Source organism: Mercenaria mercenaria, chromosome 19 (genome assembly GCF_021730395.1).
Source record: "Mercenaria mercenaria strain notata chromosome 19, MADL_Memer_1, whole genome shotgun sequence".
NCBI classification, from domain to species: Eukaryota; Metazoa; Mollusca; class Bivalvia; order Venerida; family Veneridae; genus Mercenaria; species Mercenaria mercenaria.
This window is the reverse complement of record NC_069379.1, coordinates 15,355,630-15,380,954: the sequence shown is the minus strand read 5'-3', so window position 1 is coordinate 15,380,954 and position 25,325 is coordinate 15,355,630. Positions and strand designations below refer to the sequence as shown.

The following is a 25,325-nucleotide window of genomic DNA, read 5'->3' as shown; positions in this document are numbered from 1 at the left end:
TGTTCTTTCACATGAAAGTATTCAGCAGTATGAAATGACAGCTCCATTCACACCTGTCATACGTTTTAGAATTTTCATTTAAACATGCCTACAGAATCTCCTATAACCAAAGAGGGGAGAAAAAACGATTTTCTGTTCCATACATTCTATTATATTAAACAAAAATCTCCCATCTGACACATATATATGTAATGAAGAAGTGGACTGGAAAATTCTTAACCGCAAAACTGACTTAATACTTCTGCCATATGTTACAATTTTTTTGTGAAATAAAAGTCTCCTGCCCATATACTTAATAAATATGATAGATTCCCTAAGAGAATAGATTAATGAATTTGCATTTCAACTCTCACAGGACTGAAAAAAAAACAATTATGCTTGCTTGGCCACACATTAGACAAAGCCGATAATTCTATGAAGCTCGTATTTCCCTAGCAGAGAGAACAGAATCGTTTTGTTGTCGCTTTGTTGTCAGGCAATCAATAAGCATGACAGTGCCGTCACCGAGATTGGATTATATGTTTTGATTATTGTTCATAGTTAATACTAGTCAAATAGTTGTCCTATATAATAGTATACAGTTCCCAGAGAGCACTAGCAGTGTTTTTGTTTTTGTTTTTTTTTCTAATGGTTTGAGAATGGGTCCCGGGGCCATTACAATGTTAAACATTCAAATTGGGAATTGTTAAATATAAGAAGTCATATTTTTAACCATCAGATGGTGGGCTATTCAGATCACTCTGTGTCCGTTGTCCTTCCGTCTGTCCGTTAACAATTTCTTGTTATTTAAATATGTTAAATTTATGAACAAAATGGTCATAATTGCATTAAGTTAGCTTCAAATGTTTAAGCCTTCATAGGTACTGTCTTGGTTGAAAAAGTTTTTAAAAAAGTAACTTAGAGAATTTTAGGTTGGACATTGGGGGCAAAAAAAACCCCAACATATTATTTGCCACTGGGATTGAAATTCGGCCTCAAATTAGACTTAAAAACAATGAACAGAAACTAAGGTTTTTCTGGGTAATATTTTTACATAGCTTTTGCTTAAGTATGTCAGTGATGTTTTTTTTTTGGTGTGGGGTGGGGGCTACAACTTACGCAATGAGAAAACAATAGTTTTCCTACAAAACTGAATTATATCGCTGATATTTATTGTGCAATGATTTAAGCTCAATGCAAATACATTAATTTGGACCTTGTTTAGTGGATACCTTACATGAAGCAGCTGATTGTCCACTAACTTTCCAAACTGAAAAGACTGTGACTCAATGCAGACTTGGAGCGCCGGTATAAATTACAGACTCCGGTACATACCGGATTAACCAAATTTGAACGAAAATATCTCAGACGTATATATTTTGTAACCACGGTGATACTAACCCTAACCTTAAGTCAGTATTTTATGCATATTGTACACTAAATGCATGCGGACATGCAAAAATATGCATATTTTTGCCGTGTGCTACAATGATAATCACTTTCGGGCATGCGCAGAAGACCGCTCCAAGTCTGCAATGAGTTACATCAAATTGAATATTCGTCATCTCATTGCAACAAAGTTGTATCTCTATATAAATTTATAATAAGATATGACTTTGTTGCGTTGAGGTGACGTATTGTGCTCAATTATTTTACAGTAAACATTTTTTGCTTTAAGTTAACATTACAGAGAGAAAGAAAAAACAAAAAGTAAAACAATAAGTGCAAGTACCTCTTAAAAACTAATAAGAAAATCTTATGAAAAATGTAAATGACATGATGTATCAATTATTTGTAATAAAGGGTGGGTACAACTGCCTCCGAGCTACATGATTGTGTGTAAATTAAATATTTCAGATGATTGCAATCGTGCACTTTCTACAATTTGATTGAAGGTGTCATGTATTACTCATACGGTGAACTTCACCATGTATATAATTTATACGTGACCATGTATACATTAAATTGATAAATCATGATTAACACAAAATGTCTTAAAGGTAGCCAATGGCACATTTTTGGTGAAAAAAAATGTAATTATTAATTTATTATAATATGTTAGTAATAGGGTTAACTAGAGAACAAACAGTCAACAACTGATGTAGAATTACTCGTTCACCTTGATATTTAAATTGATAGTTAAGTTATTTAAACGAATTGAAAGAGGCAAGTCTGTGAACCAGTATATATTGAATTGCTATTTTCAAAGTTCTGCTGATTTAAGTTTTTCATTTTATGTATAGGTGAGAAGCTTTAGGTAGATCAAAGTCATTATGAATATGTAAATTTATAGATAAGTCATGTTTATTTTGACATCTGTGCATGGCAGCTTTATCAATTTTCTAAATGCCTTTAACCATCTATCTGTCATAAACCTGAGATAATGAAAAAAAAAACATGATTGTGACGAAGATGATCTTGTTTGAAATGTTTCTTGGCAACAGATTTTATTATAGATGAAAGGTTGAGATAATAGTATATTGTTTTCTTGCAATCCTAATGATTTTTGAGTCGGCTAAAGGCTGAAAGCCTTTTGACGAGTCCTTGCTATCCAACGATTCTCTAAATGGACCGAATAACATGTGAAGGGATGTAGTTCCATTAGATTTCTCAAATTTTAAACAGTTCACTGCATGAATGAAGTTAAGTTGTGTCAATTCCCTTTGCTATGACCAATATACGATGTAATCTGTCATATTTATGACTTGTAATTGTGCAATTCTCGAATGTAACTCATTAAGCATAAATGTGCATTTTAAGAAATGCGCAGGCTTACAAAGCTTGGGTAACATCCAGCGAAAGACAAAAAATAGTTCCAGCAGGGCTCCAGATAAGATGCGTATTAGCGTAAATTACGTATAGAAATAATGCAAATACGCATGTCTAATAATTTCTAAGCGTATAAAAACGTATATAAAATTACAGAAACGCACACAATGCTTTTTTAAAAACAAAATCTGAATCATCTGGATGCGTTAGCTAACATAGCCGATCAGCCTTAATTCTCCCACATTGAACGTAAACACGCATCGTTTGATTTCTATAAACTTTGAGTGGGTTGAATTTTGCAGTCAGTAAACGGATAAATTATCGGAAGAAGAAGCTCTTATTGGTTTGTTTAGTTACTACTGATATTAAAAATGGTTTTAATTCTTATTTTTCGAGAAATAAACAAATCGGCGAAACATTAAATTGTATTTTCTTGTAGTTTTTGAAATCGAAAGTAGATCGTCTATGTTTGGCGAAACGAAACAACTTTTTTATGAAAAGATTTAAATAAGAGGTAATTTAACCGTAAACTTCAATGTCAGATACTGCCAATTGCTGCTAAATGTCTTCGTATCATCACAATTTGTAAAATATATTGTTCAAACTGGAAAAAAGTGTAATCGTATCCGGATATAATATTTTGGGTAAATATCGAGCTGTGTTATGAAATTTTAAGAAAAAAAAACTAAAAACAAACTGAAACTGGTAGACTATACTGTCAGTACATCAATCATTAGCCGACTCAGGCCATTCAGGCCTTTGATTATTAGTTGTATTGTGTTAAGGCCAAAGGAAGGTTTTTTGAGATATATAAAGTGAAAAGTTTATCACGTCAGATCTCAGTTTTGTTGCAGTCTGTCAAGGGTAATCTCCCCAGAGTATACTTATGGTTATATAGCAGTAATTCTGTCAAAAATGTGCTTCCGTGGTGTAGTCAAAAGAAGTCTCTAATAAATAGATCCTAATTTTTCAATTTTCATGCATTAATTTTGCATGTAATCCAGGGGCCAAATAGGCATTATTTCACTAGTGGAATGAATTTTACATAAAATAAGACAATTTTCATTTGAACGATGAAACATGGTAAATTAGATGACAGACCACAAGAAGGCCTTGATTGTTTTCATTCTTACATGGTCATTGAAATTTTTTGATAAAAATTATGCTGGTCTTCATATGTTTGAGTAGTAAATACCCAGACAGCACTTTGACGCCATAATTGACGTGACATAATTCTCTCTTAACTGTCTGCGCATCAACCGCTGTTTATCGCAGAATATACAAAGCTTATAACATCATCAAGTCAGCCATGTTAGAATATAAACTAAATATTGTTTTCTCTTTTTTTGCATGTATCTCAAGAAATTTTAAGTACAGCCAACTGCTAACAAACCCTTCTTTAACTTCAGCAGAATTTGCAGACTTCTTTTAGACCTCAAATAAAGCAAGATAAAATATTTAGTGAAATTACAGTTTTCTCTTGGAGTTCTGGTACAATGCAGTTTTTGTTATGTACCCTAAACATTGTCGGTTTTGCGGTAGATTTGGTGTCTTAATGGCAGTTTTCTTTAAGAAATATAATTAACTGTGAAATATACTAGGAGAATTTACTATTATGTTCCTTAAATGTGTTCAGTTGTGGAGACAGCTGGCTCTTAAATTCACCTTTGGTCTTGTTAAGTCAGAAACATCATGGTTATAACCTGTTCTCTACATGAGGATCGTAGTAAGAAGGTTTTATGTTACGTTTCTGTTAATCAACATGTAACTTCTGTTAATTAAAGTGTAACTTTATTTAATTAAATGTAACATATTTATATGACAACTTATGATTCAGATGTGGTATCGATATAAATGGCCTGATGTAAACTAATGTTTGTGTTTATGTGGATACTATATATAGCATGAAACAATAGGTCACTCACATTTTATGTATTTATATACTAGATACGCTGATAAACAAAGTCAATATAATAAATCTTTTCCAAAAGTTCAGTACTTAACAACACTGTCAGATTCAAGTATAAACTATCTCAGTTACTTGAAGGATAAATCATGTAAGGGGTTGATCAAAAGATCTCTTGATGTCTTCTAATAAATGTTTTCCTGAATATAGATTTTCCCATTTTTGAAGAAAAGATTAAATAATCTACTTTTTTGATAATACATAATTATGTATAATGTGTTGGCACAATCTGTTGTGTTGGCACTGGTAATCAGACATGAACGTATCAACAATATGCATTATGTCCACTTCATGTTGATCATGCATACCATTGAAGTTTCATTTGAATTTCTTAAATTGTCAACTGTGTACTGGTAACAGTTTAAAACTTGAAAGTCTAAAAGAGGGCCGTACATGGAGATAGAGTTATAAGACATGAAAGTCCCAACATTATGCATACTGTATGTCCACTTCATGTTGATCTTCATACCAAGTTTCATTTGAATTTCATGTAAACTGTTTACCAGAAGAGGGCATGATAAGTGGAGATACTAATAAACTTCGATAATGTGGCAGTTGACCCCAATACATTCGACACTGTTTATTTTCCAGTACAGGTAAATCCAACGATTGCTTTACAATAGATCTGTGACAGATCATCTTTGAACACCCCTGGACTTATTGGACTCAACTGCCACATTATCAAAGCTTATTAGTAGAGTAATTGGACATGAAAGTCCAAACAATATGCACAAATCATCCACATCATACTGATGGTGCATATCAAGTTTCATTTGAATTCATAAAAAACTGTAGGCAATAAGTATGCAAGAAAGTGTGACAGACAGACTGACACGCAGACGGTTCATAGTTTTTATTACTCTCTATGCCTTTTTGACACTGGACATGTAAAATCGTGTAATAAAAATATTTATGCTTGGTTTTACTTAACCTTATATTCAATCGGTAAATTTAGGCATGTTGCTCTCAGATTGTCAAGACATCGAAATTTTACCAAATCTTTCATTGAAACTTACACAGTTTAATCATCAGTGTATTTCTTAAAACAAAGAAGAAGAAAAAATTAATTTGCATAATAATGAATAAATATTCAGTTGAGCTGCACTAAACAGCATTTTATAATCAGGAAGTGACCTGGTTTGTTATATGTTCTGTATTTATTACCTTTATTCTAACATTTCAGTAGATGATTTTAACATTTTTGGATCGAAATCAGGCACTATTCCTATCTCCAGTTGTTTTGACCAAAAAAAAAAACTGTTTATTTTTTTTTTACATGTCAGCTAAAGCTTTTAGCATTTCAACAGTACAATCCGTGTGTGATAACTTCGGAGTGACGTCACGTTTGTTTATGTTTTCTGGACTTATAAAACTAACAAAATAGGTAAAGCAACTTACACAAACAATAATATTGGGTATATTTTATTGCAACACATCTGTCAGTCCCGGTAGCTCAGTGGTAAGCATTGATGTTTGAAATGTCGAATTGTGTGGGCTGTAGGTTCGAATCGAGGTGTTTTTGTGTTTGTTTTTTTTTATGCCCCCACTTTGGGGGGGGGGGCATATAGATTTGCCCTTGTCTGTCCGTCCGTCCGTCCTTCCGAGAATGTTGTGGTGCGCCTAGCTCCAAAAGTATTTGACATAGAGTCACAAAACTTTACAGGAATGTTGGTCAGCATGTGTAGTTGTGCACCTGGGGTTTCGCTTCCGGATTCATTGAGTCATGTAGGAGTTATGGCCCCTGACTTTGTAAAAAATGGTCGTTTTAGTGTTGTGTCACGCCTAGCTCCAAAAGTATTTGATGTAGAGTCACAAAACTTTACAGGAATGTTGGTCAGCATGTGTAGTTTTGCACCTGGGGTTTCGCTTCCGGATTCATTCAGTCGTGTAGGAGTTATGGTACCTGACTTTGTAAAAATTGGTCATTTTAGTGTTGTGTCACGCCTAGCTCCAAAAGTATTTGATGTAGAGTCACAAAACTTTACAGGAATGTTGGTCAGCATGTGTAGTTGTGCACCTGGGGTTTCGCGTCCGGATTCTTCCAGTGGTGTAGGAGTTATGGCCCCTGACTTAGTAAAAAATTGGTCATTTTAATGTTGTGTCGCACGTAGCTCCAAAAGTATTTGGCCTAGAGTCAACAAAGTTTACAGGAATGTTGGTCAGCATGTGCAGTTGTGCACCTGGGGTTTCACTTCCAGATTCATTGAGTCATGTAGGAGTTATGGCCCCTGACTTAGTTAAAAATTGGTCATTTTAATGTTGTGTCGCACGTAGCTCCAAAAGTATTTGACCTAGAGTCACCAAAGTTTACAGGAATGTTGGTCTGCATGTGCAGTTATGCACCTGGGGTTTTGCGTCCGGATTCATTGAGTATTGTAGGAGTTATGGCCCCTGACCTAGGAAAACATTGTCATTTTAATGTCATGTAGTGGGGGCATCTGTGTCCCATGGACACATTTCTAGTTTTTGTTTTTTTTTCAGTTTCTCTTTCAGGGTAACCACCGTAATCATTAATTTTTCCTGGAATATATTAATATATTTAGATAGAAATATTATTGAATTATTTTCTGTTTAAAGGTGACCAGCTATCAGCTCTGTGTAAACACATCGTTTTATGAATGCATAGTCACGAAAACACTAGGAAATTTCGTACAGGTTAAATTCCTCTCTGGTATATTGCCAGTATTAGTGTAGTCAACATGTTCGAGGTGTCCAAGTCTGTTGTTGCAAAGAGAAACATTGTTCAGTATAAGAATGATGCTAAATGCATACTACAAAATGTTCTAAAGGTTATTTCAAGCATCATCATTTTTCCATATTTCAGTTGGTTATTGTATACCGTAGCGCTGTATTACTGCATTTTGAATATTTTCAATTGTCTTTGAAAAAAAAAAGTAATTAAAACATAAATAAAAAACAAAGATTTAAAAAAAGTATAAATCATGGTGGGATTCGAACCAACACGACAATGGAAATAAAAAGAATCGCACATGTAAAGCTAACGCTCTACGGCCGGTACTAATCGACTTCAAATTAAGTGTTCCAGTTAGTAGTATAATATAAAATTGAGGAATGTGTACTTAGATATTGATAATTATCGATTACCCTCCTGACTTGAACTCGTCCAGATAGTCACTTTGGAGTTATCAGACACGGACTGTAACAGTTGAAACACTAGGCAATGTGATTTAACTGAAATAAATACTGCTTTTATTTTAGTTCAGTTTTTTTTTTCCATTTTGGCCATTGCGGCACACTATTCCCCTCCCTTTGAATTCATCCCATTCCCCCAGAATCAGTAGCCGAAGCACTGTATTTTGAATACTTTTAAATCAAAAATGGTCATTTATATTCAATGCAAAACATATATGTACATATGTAACTTGTTAAAGGAAGTGTTTAGCAAGTACTTTAAACACATAAAGATATAAAATGAGAAAATATAAAAACAAGATGAAAAAACTTCCCCAAAAATAATTACAGATGTCATATGATGTTGAAAGGACTCGTTTAGATAACTTCTAAAATGTCAACAGTGATATAATACTGTATACTTTAGAATTACTAATATTCATGGACGACTTAGAATCATAAATATTCATGGATGACTAAAATCTTGGGATTTTGTGTTTGTGTTAATCCATAAAATCCACTAAATTTCACCCTTACCATGCTGGACATTCTGCCTTCACGGCCAGTGTAGATCATGATCAACCTGCACATCAGTGCAGTCTGATCATGCTCTGCACTGTTCGCCATTCAGTCGGTATGTTTTTGGTAAGCACCCCTTTTAACAGTTAATGGTGTTGTCTAAACCTTTACCCTGCTACATTTCTAAAATGGACTGGTACATCATTCTGTTTGGGCAATACCATTTATTATTCGAAGGGATGTTCACTGAAAATTTACTGACTGAATAGCGAACAGTGCAGACCATGATCAGACTGCACGGATGTGCAGGCTGATCTTGGTCTGCACTGGTCGCAAAGGCAGAATCACTTGCCGCCAGCAGGCTAAAGGTTAAAGGTTATGTTCATTTTATTTTCAAGAGATGTAAAGCATTAAGCACTTAAACGTTACGTTTTCGCACAGAGGGGTTCAAATGCAGATGTACATTTTTAGCTCGACTATTCGAAGAATAGTCTAGCTATTCTACTCACCCTGGCGTCGGCGTCGGCGTCGGCGTCGGCGTCACACCTTGGTTAAGTTTTTGCATGCAAGTACATACAGCTATCATTTAAAGGCATATAGCTTTGAAACTTATTTATTCTTTTTCTAGGTCAATTACCAACCTCACTGGGTCAAGTTCCATAAACTCTAAACATGTATTTGAGCAAATTATGCCCCTTTTGGACTTAGAAATTCTGGTTAAAAGTTTTACATGCAAGTTACTATCTCCAAACTAATGCAGATATTGAATTGAAACTTCACATGTGTCTTCGGGGTTATAAAACTAGTTGATAGCACCAAGTCCCATAACTCTGACCTTCATTTTGGCCAAATTATGCCCCCTTTTGTACTTAGAAAATTTTGGTTAAAGTTTTGCGTGCAAGTACATACAGCTATTACTAAAAGGCATATAGATTTGAAACTTATTTTTTCTTTTTCTAGATCAATTACCTACCTCACTGGGTCAAGTCCATAACTCTGACATGTATTTTGGCCAAATTATGCCCCCTTTTGGACTTAGAAAATCTGGTTAAAGTTTTGCGTGCAGTACATATACAGCTATTACTAAAGGCATATTGATTGAAACTTATTTTTTCTTTTCTAGATCAATTACCTACCTCACTGGGCCAAGTCCATAACTGACATGTATTTTGAGCAAATTATGCCCCTTTTGGACTTAGAAAATCCTGGTTAAGTTTACATGCAAGTTACTATTCCAAACTAATGCAGATATTAAATTGAAACTTCACATGTGTCTTCGGGGTTATAAAAATAGTTGATAGAATCAAGTCCCATAACTCTGACTTGTATTTTGGGCAAATTATGCCCCCTTTTGGACTTAGAAAATCCTGTTAAAGTTTGCGTGCAAGTACATACAGCTATTACCAAAAGGCATATTAGCTTTGAACTTATTTATTCTTTTTCTAGTCAGTTACCAACCTCACTGGGTCAAGTTCCATAACTCTTAACAGTATTTTGAGCAAATTATGCCCCTTTTGGACTTAGAAAATTCTGGTTAAAGTTTTACATGCAAGTTACTATCTCCAAAACTAATGCAGATATGGAATTGAAACTTAACATGTTTCTTCGGGGTTATTAAACTAGTTGATAGCATCAAGTCCCATAACTCTGATATTTCATTTTAGTCAAATTATGTCCGTTTCGAACTTAAAACTCTTTTGATATTAACATTTTGGGTAATATTTCCTGCTTCTGTGACAATATTTCGAATAGTCGAGCTTGGCTGTCTTACGGACAGCTCTTGTTCATTTTGTATTGATTTGTCTAACTGTATATCATACTTCGGATTTATGGCAAATATGTTAGCTGTTATGCTAATTCTTGGGGTCTCTGTGGCCAAGTGGTTACGGTCGTTGGCTTTTAATCACATGCCCCACAATGTTGGTTCAAGTCTCATTCGGGGCATTGAATTCTTTATATGAGGAAGCCGTTTAGCTAGCTTACAAAAGATTGGTTGTTCTCTGTGATGAAATAATGCACAGAGGGACACCAGGTGTATTCCTCCAACATGAAAAGCTGGAAACTCGTCATAATACGACTCTTAATTGTGTCAGTACGATGTTGAACCCAACAAAACAAACAAACAATTTTTCAATATCAGAATCAAGAGTGAAATAATTTTGTAGCGGACCCATAGATGATTGGGTTAACTGGTTGGTTATTGTAACAGTTGAAAATACCCCATTATGGAGATCTCACTACTTCAATGATATTCTTGTCCTGAAAATGAACTTACATGTATAATACCTGCATGAGTCTGTATAAACAATATTATATATCATTATATGGCTATACTTTGTCACGTTTTTAACTGTTTACTACCATTTAAACTCGCAATTCAATAGAATTGGGTGGGTAGGTTTAACAGAACAGTGTATATAATGTCACAATGACATTTTTAAGTAAAAACGTGTCTTCCTGCATGCTCCAATGAGTGAGAATGACTATTTTTAGTGCAGTTGAATAATAACTAATTTGTTTGTATTTACGGACTATTTTATATGTGTGAAAATTAAGTGAAGCGGACAAAACCTTCTAGTATATGGCCGGGAAAGTTATTTTAAAAAAACTTTTCTCTAAATAGAATCCATACCTATATACAATTTACAATAAGCATATTCTAAGTCAAAAAGGGGCCATAATTCAGTCAAAATGCTTGATAGAGCTGCCTCCTCCTTTTGATGTTTGTCACTATGTTTTTGGAGAAAATGATCAAATTAGGATTTGAAATTGTTATTTGCATAATTATTATTTAGATTTTTATCGGAGCAAACATTTAAATGCTTAGCATTTACATGTAGTTTAATCATTTTTTATCTGTGATCAGATTTGTTGTATTAAATGATATAAACAACATAGCATTTCACAGTTCTAACAAGAGAAAAAATTTAATTATTATTGTAGACATTATGAGTATTCTACAGTTTTAGTGACATAGTTATTCTAGGATGACTAATGAATGTTTTACAACTTATTTTCAATGTGGTCCTTTGGATAACTTGTAGTGTCAAGGATAAAAACTTAAAATATATGTTTAAAACGTAAATGATTATATACTGAACTAGACTAATGCATCTTCTCTAACCGAATTCTGCTAGACGATGTATTAACTATTAATTAGGGCTGACTTTTAGCTCCTTTTGCAATAACATTTAAGACAGAGTAATGTTCTCCCGCAAACACAGATTTTACTTGGAGTTTAAATTCAATTTTGAAATAACTGAAATCAGTTTACATGTGGATTATCATGTTTGTGTAGTACAAAGTAAAGAACTTTGCTACAGTGTTCGTGTAAGAAGCACCACATTTGGTATTGTAATTGAATGTAATTCATTACAATTTCCAATGTAATTGTATTTTAATTAATTACATTGCTAAATTTAATGTAATGGTAATTGTAATTTAATTGGACATTTCTCAATGTAATTGTAATTTAATTAATTACATTTTAAAGTAATTGACCCCAGGTCTGATTGTAATGTTAAAGTTTGCGTACTACCCCAAATATTTTCAAAGTCCATTGAGATATAAACAATGCTTTCATATTTTGATTACTTGTTTACCATCATGACCCCAGTCTGTAAAAAGGAGGAGGCAACTCCATCAAGCATTTTGACTGAATTATGGCCCCTTTTCGACTTAGAATATGCTTATTGTAATATTAAAGTTTTACTCATAGCTTATATTATACTATCAAGCACTGAGAGAAGTTGAGCGTGCTGTCAACTGACAGCTCTTGTTCAGGAATGGCCCTGATTTCAGGCTTTTTGACTGCCGGATTTTCCCTATATAAAACTATTGAAAAAGGAAATTTCAGGCTTTAGAAAAAATATTTTTAGGCTTAAAAATACTTCTTTGACTGAATGTTTTTTGACTGAATCCAAGGCCTGATAAAATACTGAAAGAAAAACTGTAATTGTTGTTGTTGTTGTTTCAGAGTGTAAGCAGCTGGACGATTATATTCTACATTATGAGGAGTTAACGTATAACACAGAACATTTACACAACAGTCACATGAGACATAAACGTTCATTAGATAGTGCTGTACATTTGGATTTAAACGCATTTGATAAGTAAGTCACTTATTTTCCTTAGATAGTGTTGTTAACTAGCCTTTGATGGTACATGTAAGTCTTATATATTCAATTTTAGGTAGTGTTTTACATTTTGAGATTTAAATGCATTTGATAGTTAAAGTCACTTATTTTCATTAGATAGTGCTGTCTACTATAGCCTTTGATAGGTACATGCAAGTCTTATTTTCTTCAAATTTAGGTAGTCCTGTACTAGCTTTTGATAGGTACATACAAGTCATATGTTCAATTTTAGATAGTGCTGTACATTTAGATTTTAGCACCTTTGATATAAGTCACTTATTTTCATTAGCCAGTGCTGCTTTACTTAAGGGGGGTCTCTGTGGCTGAGTGGTTGCTGACTTAGAATCATTTGTCCTTCACAGATGAGTTTTAACCCTTAACCTGCTACATTTCTATAATGGACTTGTCCATCTTTCAATTTGGACAGTAACAATAACTGTTTAAAGGGATGCTTACTTAAAAGATACTGACTGAATAGCGAACAGTGCAGACCATGATCAGACTGCACGGATGTGCAGGCTGATCTTGGTCTGCACTGTCGCAAAGGCAAAATCACTTGCCCCCAGCAGGCTAAGGGTTAAAAAGGCATTGAATTTTTCAAATAAGGAAGGTGTCCAGCTTACTTACGGAATGTTGATGGTTCTACCCAGGTATGCATCTGTGATGAAATAATATACAGAGCGGCACCTGGAGTCTTCCTCTGCCATAAAACCTTGAATGACAAATATGGCATGCAATATTACCTCATATGGCAGCATCATGCTCTGGTACTAATCCCCAATGATAACGCGATTCCCGCCGAAACGCGAGGACGAGTCTATTTCATGATAACTGACGAAATAATAATTCATAATGGTTACCCATTTACTTGACAATTAAATATTGGTATTTCTTTCATTTTAAATAGTTACTATGTATATGGCAACATAGCTCAGTTGGGTAAACTGCAGACAACAATTGGATATAAGCAAGTCGTTTTGTGGGTTCGAATCTTCATAAGAGTTTTTTTTTTCAGATTTTTTTTTTTTCTATTCGTTTTCATTTTTATTTCATTACTTTTGTTTCTTTCTTTGATGGTTTGAATTTGTATATATGTCTTTATATAACACAATAGCATGTTCATTATTTGCATGACTTGAGTGCATGCATTTAATCTATCATCTTTGATATATAATAAACTATTCTGATCTGCCATATCGGCTTTAGATACCTCTCTGTCGTATTGTCACAGAGCTCATGAAGGAAACCTAATTTTTATGCAAAAGTGAAATAAAAATTAATTCTCAATACTGAGTTTCGAACCCACACGGCAAAAGATCTGTTGACCATGGACATTATGCTTTACCACTGAGCTAATTTGTAATTTGAACAAAATCCGGAAATATTTAGATTGTAACATGCTAGAAAAATGCTGAATTCCCTATGTTCCATTTTAATCTATTTATATATGCAGTCATGTTTGTAAATATCAAGTTATCGTTGGGGCATAGTAGCTCGTCAACCATGATGAAATTATAGTTGACAATTTGGTTCACAGATATTTAACTCTAAAAATATGTAACACTGGACCCCTTAAAATGATGAGAAAGAAAGAGAGATTCTTTCATGTGAGGAAGATATCCAACTGGGAAGTCAGTGGTTCTACCCAGATGCCCATCTACTGTGAAATCATTAAATTTCGTAGGAATGAAATTTTGTGGTTTGGTCAAAAGGGCAATTTCGTGGGGATATGAATTTGTGGATTTAAACTTTTGAGCATAAAATGAAAGGGAATTTTACTTGTTCATTGAGATTAAATTTCGTGGATTGACTCAACCACAAAATCCGCGAAAATTAGTCCCCAACGAATATTAATGATGTCACAGTATGCTGGAAAAATGCATGGAGGAGCATCTACATAATGTAGTGTCTTCCTCTGAAAGTCATATTACCTATAATTGTGTCTGTGTGATATTAAACCCACTGAGATCATGGGTGGTAAACGCGCAGTCCAATTCCCACTGGGAATACGCTACAAATGGGTTGCGCGACTTCCGGTGCTGGCGTTGCGCATCAATATATACAAAATCGAGGTAGATGGGTTTTTGTTTTTGTAAATAATGACACATTTACGAGTGCTTTCGAAAAAAAGGAAAATGCTATTCGACACAAAAATGAATAAAGATCATATGTGTGAAATACAAACTTATCAATTTAAGAATCAGCTCTGTTATCACGAAAACTCTGCTGGTTTGAGCTGCCAAAAAAGCATGGAATCATGAAAAATGCAAATTTTCTAACTCTTGTGCCTTCTTTCTGGAAATGTGACGCTTCTAATGATCAAACACGTGTAAAACAGTCATGAAGATTACATACACTTGAATGAAATGTTGCTTTTGCGGGAAAGATTGGCAAAAAATAATCGGGAATGAGGTTGCACCCCGGGAATGGAGTTGCGCGTATACAATATATACATTATGATGTATACGAGCAACTCCATTCCCGGTGCGCAACCCCATTCCCGATGATTTTTTGTCAATTATGTCCCCGTAAGCAGGATTTGAAGCAAATAATTTTGATATTCGTTACTTCATAATAGTTGAGTTATCATAAAAAGAATCAGATGTCCTCAGATTAGGCACATGAGGTCAGAAACTTCCACTTTTGTTGATTTCATACTTTTTTCACGCTTCGTGTCGCCTGAGTTTTTGTGATAATGGAGCCGAATCATAAATTACAAACCAGATATTTTACACATATGATGTATTACCATATTTGTGTCGAATAGCATTTTGCTTTTTTCGAGAAAATTTATTCCTGTCTCATACTAAGCAAAATCATAACTACACATACCTCAATTTCGTCTTTTCTTACGCGCAACACTAGCACCGGACGTTGCGCAACCCATTTTAAGCGTATTCCCGGTGGGAATTGGATTGCGCGTTTACCACCCGTGGAGATGAGTCAAAATAATTTTATGTAAAGCAACCTTATGAGCATCACACTAACAATGGTTCTACCCAGATGCTTGTATACGCTCGAAATAATGACTGGAGGGGAATCTGGGGTCTTTCTCCTACGAAAAGCTTTAAAGTCCCCTTATGAGCTATGATTGTGCCAGTGACATGTTTAAACCCATGGAGATGAGTCAGGATAATTTTATGTAAAGGAACATTTAACCCTTAGCCTGCTGCAGGCGAATTTAACAGCCTTTGCAAACAGCTTGGAACCAGATCAGACGCCGATAAATCGGCGTCTGATCAGGTTCCAAGCTGTTTGCTACTCTGTCAATATTTCTTCCAATTTTGGAGCAAATTGAATGAACTTTACAATTTTAGCAGACGACATTTCCAGCAGACGACAATTTATCTAGCATGCTAAAGGTTAAAGAGCATTACACTGTTATAATTAATATGTTGTCTATTTTTCCTTGCAGAAAAATAAAGTTACGCTTAAAAAATGACCGGTCTGTATTCACGCCAGATTTTGTCCTGGAATTCAATGGGACGGTCAAAAAGCCAGATTTGTCTTTCATATATTCAGGGGAAGTTATTGGTGAGTAGCACAAGTAGCGATAAACAGTGTAAACCTTAAAAGTTCCAGAAAGCTTTCAATTTTATCTTACTCGTAAAAACAGATGAAATAGCTGTCAAAACAGATGTTATGTTAATAAATTACTGCTTTCAATGCTGCATATGAACTTACACAGTTAAAGACTAAAATGGAGGTAATAAAAACAATGGATTCAATAAAACTTTCTGTTATAGTAATCAATATTTAAACCTTTGACAGATATTAGAGAAAACAATAGGATTTAACAAGAAGTAATACAAATGTATATATCTTTTGTTCAAAAACACAAAAATGTGGCAGACACATTTTAAACAGTCATTTTGGGCCTTTAACACTTTGGTATTTTCATTCTTTCTTCTAATACCATTTTAAGTGAATAATGCCCTTCTCACTTCCTTTGAAAAGACATACCTTTGTTTACCAGGATTTCTGTCTCTCAAAATGGTTATCACAAAGCTAGTACAGTTGGTATTCATAAACATCATGTTTGTAAACATTACAGATTGCGTTTTGTAACTTTAACTCAGGGTTCCATATTTTAGTGTGTCTTGTGTTAAGAAGAACTTGCGCTCAAGCTGAAACAAAAGCTTAAACAAAAAGTAATAAGGTCCTTTTGTAAGCAGAGAAATTTTGGTTTGAAAACGTGTAAACATGTATGACCTACTAATGGAACTGTACTTGTGAACTTGAGTTTTTTTTATCTTTCTTGTGAACATTTATAACTCGCCTGAGCACAAAATGCTCAAGGTGAGCTATTGTGATCACCTTGTGTCCATCATGCATCGTTGTGCGTTGTGTGTCATCAACAATTGGACTGTTATAACACTGCAGTCTGTGGAGTCTGGACTGGGGATGGGGAGTGGGGGAGCGGGAGCTATCCCATCCAGAACACTTGAAAATTCTTACATCACCCTGTCAGTTCTGTATTTTTATAGGGCATTCAAATACTAAATTTAGCGGCAAAACATTGTATTTCATTATGTATTATAAGGCATTAGAACACTAAATCCTAAGCAGTGTAAAAGATTGATAAATTTGTGCACTCACTGAGTGTTTAACAATTTGAGCCATGCCATGGGAAAACCAACATAGTGGGTTTGCGACCAGCATGGATCCAGACCAGCCTGCGCTTCCGCGCAGTCAGGTCAGGATCCATGCTGTTCGCTTTCAAAACCTATTGGAATTAGAGAAACTGTTAGCGAACAGCATGGATCCTGACCAGACTGCGCAGATGCGCAGGCTGGTCTGGATCCATGCTGGTCGCAAACCCACTATGTTGGTTTTCTCATGGCACGGCTCATTTGTTTTTATGCCTTATCAAGAGACAATACTATGTTTATGTAATGATTAAATTTGTATACGTAAAAATATACTGTTGCGTACTTACTGATAACAAAAAAGAATAGACTTTTTTTATGGTAACTGAACTAAGTACTTCCTTTTGAAGATAACCAGGTGACAGCATTATATTAGTAATTTTGATAAGTAAAAAAAAATGCAGTCAGCTTATTCATATAAATGCAGTAATTATAGTCTTTAAGTTTCTTTAACCTCACAGGGTTCTGAAGTTTTATTAACTTAATTGCATTTGTTTCATTATACTGAAAATCAGATCCAGATATGTATAGCAGACAAAATGTTAGCAGAAAGAGCCTTTTTTAGCACAGTGTGCTCGCTGCTACAAGTAGATAGTGTGGTGTATATGACTGAAAAATTGTTAAAAAAAGACTCTAAACCCAAACACACACACACATTACTTCGTGTGTTACAATTGGAAGTTATCACCCATTTGACATAAATAAATACAAATCCCTGTGAACCAAATGATTAAATAGAGTTTAGGGCAGGTGTGACAGGATTTGATTTTGTGATGACATGCATTAGTAAGGAATTGCTATACCTTTGCCTGTAATCTACTTACTTACATGTACAGACCACCTGAGAGAGTCGTGTAGTTGATTTATTAAAGATAAGAAGAAATAAATGATAAATAAAAATATAAATAGAGATTTCAGTAGGTATACCTAAGTACAGTAGAACTTCATTCTCTCAAACTCTAATCATTAGAAAACCAACCTTCACTCGAACTCCTGGTCAGGTAATGGCCGATCAAGATCTTATTAAGTATACAGTCATACATACAGTCCAACTTCATTGCTCCAACTCTCATAATTCAAAAACCAACCTTCACTCTAATTCATAGCTAGGTAATGGCTGATTCCCTTTATAATGTTTATTTTTCAAGTGGGTATGCCAATCTTTAAGGGTTGGTTACTGGGGATGTTCCACTGTGGGTATACCCATGTCTTAAATGATGCCCCTTTAAAGTTTAACTTGGGATTTATCTCGGGGTATGCCCATGTCTTAAATGATGCCCCTTTAAAGTTTAACTTGGGATTTATCTCGGGGTATGCACATGTCTTAAATGATGCCCCTTTAAAGTTTAACTTGGGATTTATCTCGGGGTATGCCCATGTCTTAAATGATGCCCCTTTAAAGTTTAACTTGGGATTTATCTCGGGTATGCCCATGTCTTAAATGATGCCCTCTTAAAAGTTTAACCTGGGATTTATCTCGGGGTATGCCCATGTCTTAAATGATGCCCCTTTAAAGTTTAACTTGGGATTTATCTCGGGGTATGCCCATGTCTTAAATGATGCCCCTTTAAAGTTTAACTTGGGATTTATCTCGGGGTATGCCCATGTCTTAAATGATGCCCCTTTAAAGTTTAACTTGGGATTTATCTCGGGGTATGCCCATGTCTTAAATGATGCCCTTTTAAGTTTTAACTTGGGATTTATCTCGGGGTATGCACATGTCTTAAATGATGCCCCTTTAAAGTTTAACTTGGGATTTATCTCGGGGTATGCCCATGTCTTAAATGATGCCCCTTTAAAGTTTAACTTGGGATTTATCTCGGGGTATGCACATGTCTTAAATGATGCGTTTTAAGTGTTACCTGGGATTTTCCTCTGCCATTAAAGCTGGGAATCTGTGTCCTTGAAATTCTGCTTTGAATACAATGTGATAGCATCCACAGAATTATACCAACAAAAAAGGAGACTTGAACAAACCTCATGGTAGACATTTTATATGGTGTGGGGCTGATCGGGTACATACCAGAAATGAGAACTTTATGCTCAGGCATACACGTTTATTCAAATGTCGATAAATTACGGAAGAAGAGAAACTTGACTTTTAGAAAAAAATCATAAGAAATTAAATTACTTGTTCCCTGAAGACAACTCTTCTTTTATTTCAGATAAACCAGGAAGTTCAGTTATGGGCGGAATTTTAAATGGAGTTTTTACTGGCTCCATATCCATTCCCAGTGAAAAGGAGACATATCATGTCGAAAACAGTCACCGATTTTTCCAGAATAAGCCTGTGTTTCATTCTGTTATTTACAAGGAGAGTGACATGAATTTGGATCCTTTCAGGTAATATTACCATTTTGGATCCTTTTGGGTAATGGCACCAGTTTGTATCCTTTCAGGTAATTGTACCATTTTGGATCCTTTAGATAATAGTACCATTTTGGATCCTTTAGGTAATAGTACCATTTTGGATCATTTTAGGTAATAGCACCATTTTGGATCCTTTCAGGTATTATTTCCATTTTGGATCCTATCATGTAATAGTACCATTTTGGATCCTTTTGGGTAATGGCACCAATTTGGATCCTTTCAGGTAATTGTACCATTTTGGATTCTTCCATGTAATAGTACCATTTAGAATTCTTTCAGGTAATAGAGCCATTTAGAATCCTTTTGGGTAATAAAACCACTTTGGATCCTTTAAGGTGATAGTACCATTTTGTGATATAGCCAGAATCAAAATGGCTCCAAAGGTTGATCATTTCAGAGGTTTGAACTAAAGTGTGGGGAAGAATTCTTTCATGTTTAACCTAAATTAGCCTGCTGATGGCAAGTGGTTCTGCATTTGTGACCAGTGTGCTGATCATGGTCTGCACTTTTCGCTATTCAGTAAGTTAATAATCAGTGAGTATCGCTTTAAATAATAAGTGGTGACGGTGAGTGTCTGTCCAAATTGAATGATAGACCAGAAAGGTTAAAGAACCATCATTCATTGTTGCCTTAGAAAATAAACCTAAAGTGTTTCAGCCTTACTCAGATTAGTACTGTGAAATCATTAATATTCGTGGGGGACTAATTTTCGTGGATTTCATGGTTGAGCCAATCCACGAAATTTAATCCCAATGAACAATTAAAATTCCCATTCATTTTATGTTCAAAAGATGAAATTCATAGCACAACGAAATTGCCATTTTGACCCAAACCACGAAATTTCATGCCCACAAAATTAAATGATTTTACAATATTTGTTTACATAATGATGTTGGGAACATGAGGATGTTAATGTGAATAAAACAGGAAGTTAGTTTCATTGATTTGAAAATTGTTGTAAAAGTTATCTTTTATAGTGATTAGATAGCTACTGAATATAAAAATGTTGATGTCTTGTAGTTTGCCTACCTTTATTTCATGTAGGTTTTTTAAGTAGTGAACAATTCTTTGAATATTCACCAGATTTGGTCGGAATAATTATAACTTTCTTGGACCTCCCTTAAGTTTGCTCAGATAGTTCTGATTGACTTTTTAGCCTCCACCATTCTTTAAATATCACTACCATACTTCAGATACCACTGCCATACTTCAAATACCACTACCATTCTTCAATATCACTACACTAATTGAAATATCAATACAGTTCTTCCGATATCACTATTATTTTTCAGATATCACTATCATTCTTCCAATATCACTATCATACTTGAGATATCACTACCACTCTTCAATATCACTACCGTAATAGAAATATCAATACAGTTCTTCCGATATCACTTTCATTCTTCAGATATCATTGTCACTATCATACTTCAGATATCACTACCATTATTCAGATATCATGATCATACTTCACATACCCTGTCATACTTAAATATCACTACTATTCTTCAGATATCACGACCATTCTTTAGATATCACTAGCATACTTCAGATATCCCTACCATTCTTCAGATATTTCTGCCATTCTTTAGATATCACCACCATTTTTCAGATATCACTAGCATACTTCAAATATCACTACCATTCTTCAGATATTGCTACCATTCTTTTAGATATCACTAGCATACTTCAGATAACACACCCATTCTTCAGATATCACTAGCATATTTCAGATATCACTAGCATACATCAGATATCACTACCATTCTCCAGATATCACTAGCATACTTCAGATATCACTACCATTCTTCAGATATCACTACCATTCTTCAGATATCACTACCATTCTTCAGATATCATTATCATACTTCACATACCCTGTCAAAGTTAAGTATCACTACCATTCTTCAGATATCACTATCATTCTTCAGATATCACTACCATTCTCCAGATATCACTATCACTATCATACTTCAGATATCACTACCATTCTTCAGATTTCATACTTCAGATACCTTGTCATATTTAAATATCACTACCATTCTTCAGATATCACTAACATACTTCAGATATCCCTACCATTCTTCAGATATTTCTGCCATTCTTTAGATATCACCACCATTTTTCAGATATCACTAGCATACTTCAAATATCACTACCATTCTTCAGATATTGCTACCATTCTTTTAGATATCACTAGCATACTTCAGATAACACACCCATTCTTCAGATATCACTAGCATATTTCAGATATCACTAGCATACATCAGATATCACTACCATTCTCCAGATATCACTAGCATACTTCAGATATCACTACCATTCTTCAGATATCACTACCATTCTTCAGATATCATTATCATACTTCACATACCCTGTCAAAGTTAAGTATCACTACCATTCTTCAGATATCACTATCATTCTTCAGATATCACTACCATTCTCCAGATATCACTATCACTATCATACTTCAGATATCACTACCATTCTTCAGATTTCATACTTCAGATACCTTGTCATATTTAAATATCACTACCATTCTTCAGATATCACAAACATTCATCAGATATCACTACCATTCTTCAGATATCACTGTCATACTTCAGATGCCACTGTCATATTTGAATATCACTACCATTCTTCAGATATCACTACCATTCTTCAAAGATAAATTTCTTCTTGGAAACATCACTAACATATTTCAAATATCACTACCATTCTCCAAATTTAACTACCATACTATTTCCAGAGAAAGAAGGACAAGAGAGAGAAGAGAGGCAGCAGAAACAGGCACATGTGGTTATTTGAAAGCCCAAGAATGGATGAGGGAAGTTGTACAGTCTGAGGTGATTCCACAAAACAGGGCAAAAAGGGTAACTGCATTTATAAATTTCTATTTTTAGCTCACCTGTCACAAAGTGACAAGGTGAGCTTTTGTGATCGCGTGGCGTCCGTCATCCTTCGTCCGTGTGTGCGTTCGTGCGTGCGTAAACTTTTGCTTGTGACCACTCTAGAGGTCACATTTTTCATGGGATCTTTATGAAAGTTGGTCAGAATGTTCATCTTGATGATATCTAGGTCAAGTTTGAAACTGGGTCACGTGCCATCAAAAACTAGGTCAGTAGGTCTAAAAATAGAAAAACCTTGTGACCTCTCTAGAGGCCATATTTTTCATGAGATCTTCATGAAAATTGGTCAGAATGTTCACCTTGATGATATCTAGGTCAGCTTAGAAACTGGGTCACGTGGGGTCAAAAACTAGGTCGGTAGGTCTAAAAATAGAAAAACCTTGTGACCTCTCTAGAGGCCATATTTTTCAATGGATCTTCATGAAAATTGGTCAGAATGTTTACCTTGATGATATCTAGGTCAAGTTCGAAATTGGGTCATGTGGGGTCAAAAACTAGGTCAGTAGGTCTAAAAATAAAAAAAAACCTTGTGATCTCTTTAGAGGCCATATTTCTCAATGGATCTTCATGAAAATTGGTCAGAATGTTCACCTTGATGATATCTAGGTCAAGTTCGAAACTGGGTCACGTGGGGTCAAAAACTAGGTCAGTAGGTCTAAAAATAGAAAAACCTTGTGACCTCTCTAGAGGCCATATTTCTCAATGGATCTTCATGAAAATTGGTGAGAATGTTCACCTTGATGATATCTAGGTTAGGTTTGAAACTGGGTTACGTGCAGTCAAAAACTAGGTCAGTAGGTCGAAAAATAGAAAAACCTTGTGACGTCTCTAGAGGCCATGTTTCTCAATGGATCTTCATGAAAATTGATCAGAATGTTCCTCTTGATGATATCTAGGCCAAGTTCGAAACTGGGTCACGTGCGATCAAAAACTAGGTCAGTAGGTCGAAAAATAGAAAAACATTTTTCATGAGATCTTCATGAAAATTGGTGAGAATGTTCACCTTGATGATATCTAGGTCAGATTCAGAAGTGGGTCACGTGCCTTCAAAAACTAGGTCATTAGGTCAAATAATAGAAAAACCTTGTGACCTCTCTAGAGGTCATATTTTTCAATGGATCTTCATGAAAATTGGTCAGAATTTTTTATCTTGATGATATCTAGGTCACATGTGCTCAAAAAGTAGGTCACTATGTCAAATAATAGAAATAAAGACGTCGTACTCAGTTCAACACTGGGTCATGTGGGGATAGGTGAGCGATTCAGGACCATCATAGTCCTCTTGTTTTAAACTTCTCACAGTGCTTTGAGATGTATGTTAAAAATGAATAATAAAGTTGTTACCTTCCATGAAATTGCAAGTATTTATACGATTTCAAACTATGAAAATAGCAATAGTTAGCAATAGTAGAAACCCATTTTTAGAATGTGAAATTGAAAGTATAGTATTTTTTGTCGTTTTTCCCATACTTAAAAAAAAAAGAAATTCCCTGAAATGTGAACAATCAACAAAGGCGATTTGGGCATTTTCTGGCAGTATGTATATAGTTTATGACTTTGTGTTAATAAGTATATTATAGTGCTATAGTAAAGAAAACAATATAAGACATGGTTTTTGCCTAAGGAAAGACAGAAAATTTAATATCTTTCCCTGGACTGTGATCGGACTGTGGTATACATTCTCCGCTAGGTAGGCGAGAAAATCCCAGCTTATTTATCAGTGACCATATGACTAAGCAGAACTAAAATTTTGAAGTATTGGTTAACCCTTATAATGCTGGATGCCTTTGCTTCAAGTGTAGATCATGATCAGCCTGCACATCTGTGCAGTCTGATCATGATCTGCATTGTTCGCCATTCAGTCAGTATCTTTTTGGAAAGCACCCATTTTAACAGCTAATCGTACTGTCCAAATTGATAGATGGACAAGTTCATTATAGAAATTTAGCAGGGTAAGGGTTAAAACTGTAATGAATACAGCTGTGGCTATTTTGACTTTCTAAATAGTGCAAAAATGTCACCTAATGAATGAAAATTAGAAACTGTTCTCTATTTATTTTTGCAGCATGAATCGGTCTGGCAAGAAATACAAACAGAAGACGGTCATGCAAAATACACAGAACAGGCAAACAGGAAAGCAGAAAAACTAGTTTCAAGGAAGAAACGAGCATCTTTGTCAGTTGTAAATAATGGAAAAAATTCCTGCTTCATGTCACTGATGTCTGATCCATTTTTGTACAATCATTTCTTGGAAAAATCCCAAAATGTAAGTACATGTGTATTTTGTATGATCATATCTTGGAAGAATCCCAAAATGTAAGTACATGTGTCTTTTGTATGATTATATCTTGGAAAAATCCAACAATATAAGTACATGTTAATTTTGTATGATCATATCTTGGAAAAATGCAACAGTGTAATACATGTGCCTGAACCATTTTTGTACATACATATCTTGGAAAGATCAAACATTGTAAGTACATTGTGTATTTTGTATGATCATATCTTGGAAAGATCAAACAAAGTATATGTGTATTTTGTGTGATCATATCTTGGAAAAATCCAACAATGTAACTACGTGTTTCTGATCCATTTTTGTACAGTGAAAGTTAGTCCACAAGAAATATTCACATTTACCCTGCTAAATGAAATTTTTGAAGTGGGCTGGTCTATCAATCAATTTTGGCAATACCATTTATTATTCAAAGGGGTGTTCACTGAAAATTTACTGACTGATAGCAAACAGTGTAGACCAAGATCAGCCTGCATGTCCGATGTTTGTCTGCACTGGTTGCAAAGGCAGGATCACTTTCTGGTTAATGTCTTTAAAGTAACCTTTTCTAATATCATCCCCTCCACTTAAAGTCTGCCCGCTTAGCTTAATAGAGAGAGC

The 25,325-nt window shown here is 34.7% G+C and overlaps 1 protein-coding gene across 12 annotated transcripts in view; it reads left to right on the top strand.

Annotated features, from left to right (window-relative positions):
* The window catches only part of LOC123542283 (disintegrin and metalloproteinase domain-containing protein 10-like), an 85,508-nt gene that overhangs the window by 15,334 nt on the left and 44,849 nt on the right, over nucleotides 1-25,325 (top strand). For 11 of the 12 annotated variants that reach the window (XM_053531873.1, XM_053531876.1, XM_053531875.1 and 8 more), the window contains exons 2-6: nucleotides 12,342-12,477; nucleotides 15,917-16,035; nucleotides 19,316-19,493; nucleotides 22,273-22,396; nucleotides 24,498-24,698. In XM_053531873.1, the coding sequence (XP_053387848.1) occupies nucleotides 12,342-12,477; nucleotides 15,917-16,035; nucleotides 19,316-19,493; nucleotides 22,273-22,396; nucleotides 24,498-24,698 (758 nt within the window). Of the gene's footprint in view, nucleotides 1-12,341; nucleotides 12,478-15,916; nucleotides 16,036-19,315; nucleotides 19,494-19,717; nucleotides 19,744-22,272; nucleotides 22,397-24,497; nucleotides 24,699-25,325 lie in introns of those variants that run through there. The other variant, XM_053531884.1, reaches the window with a different exon arrangement.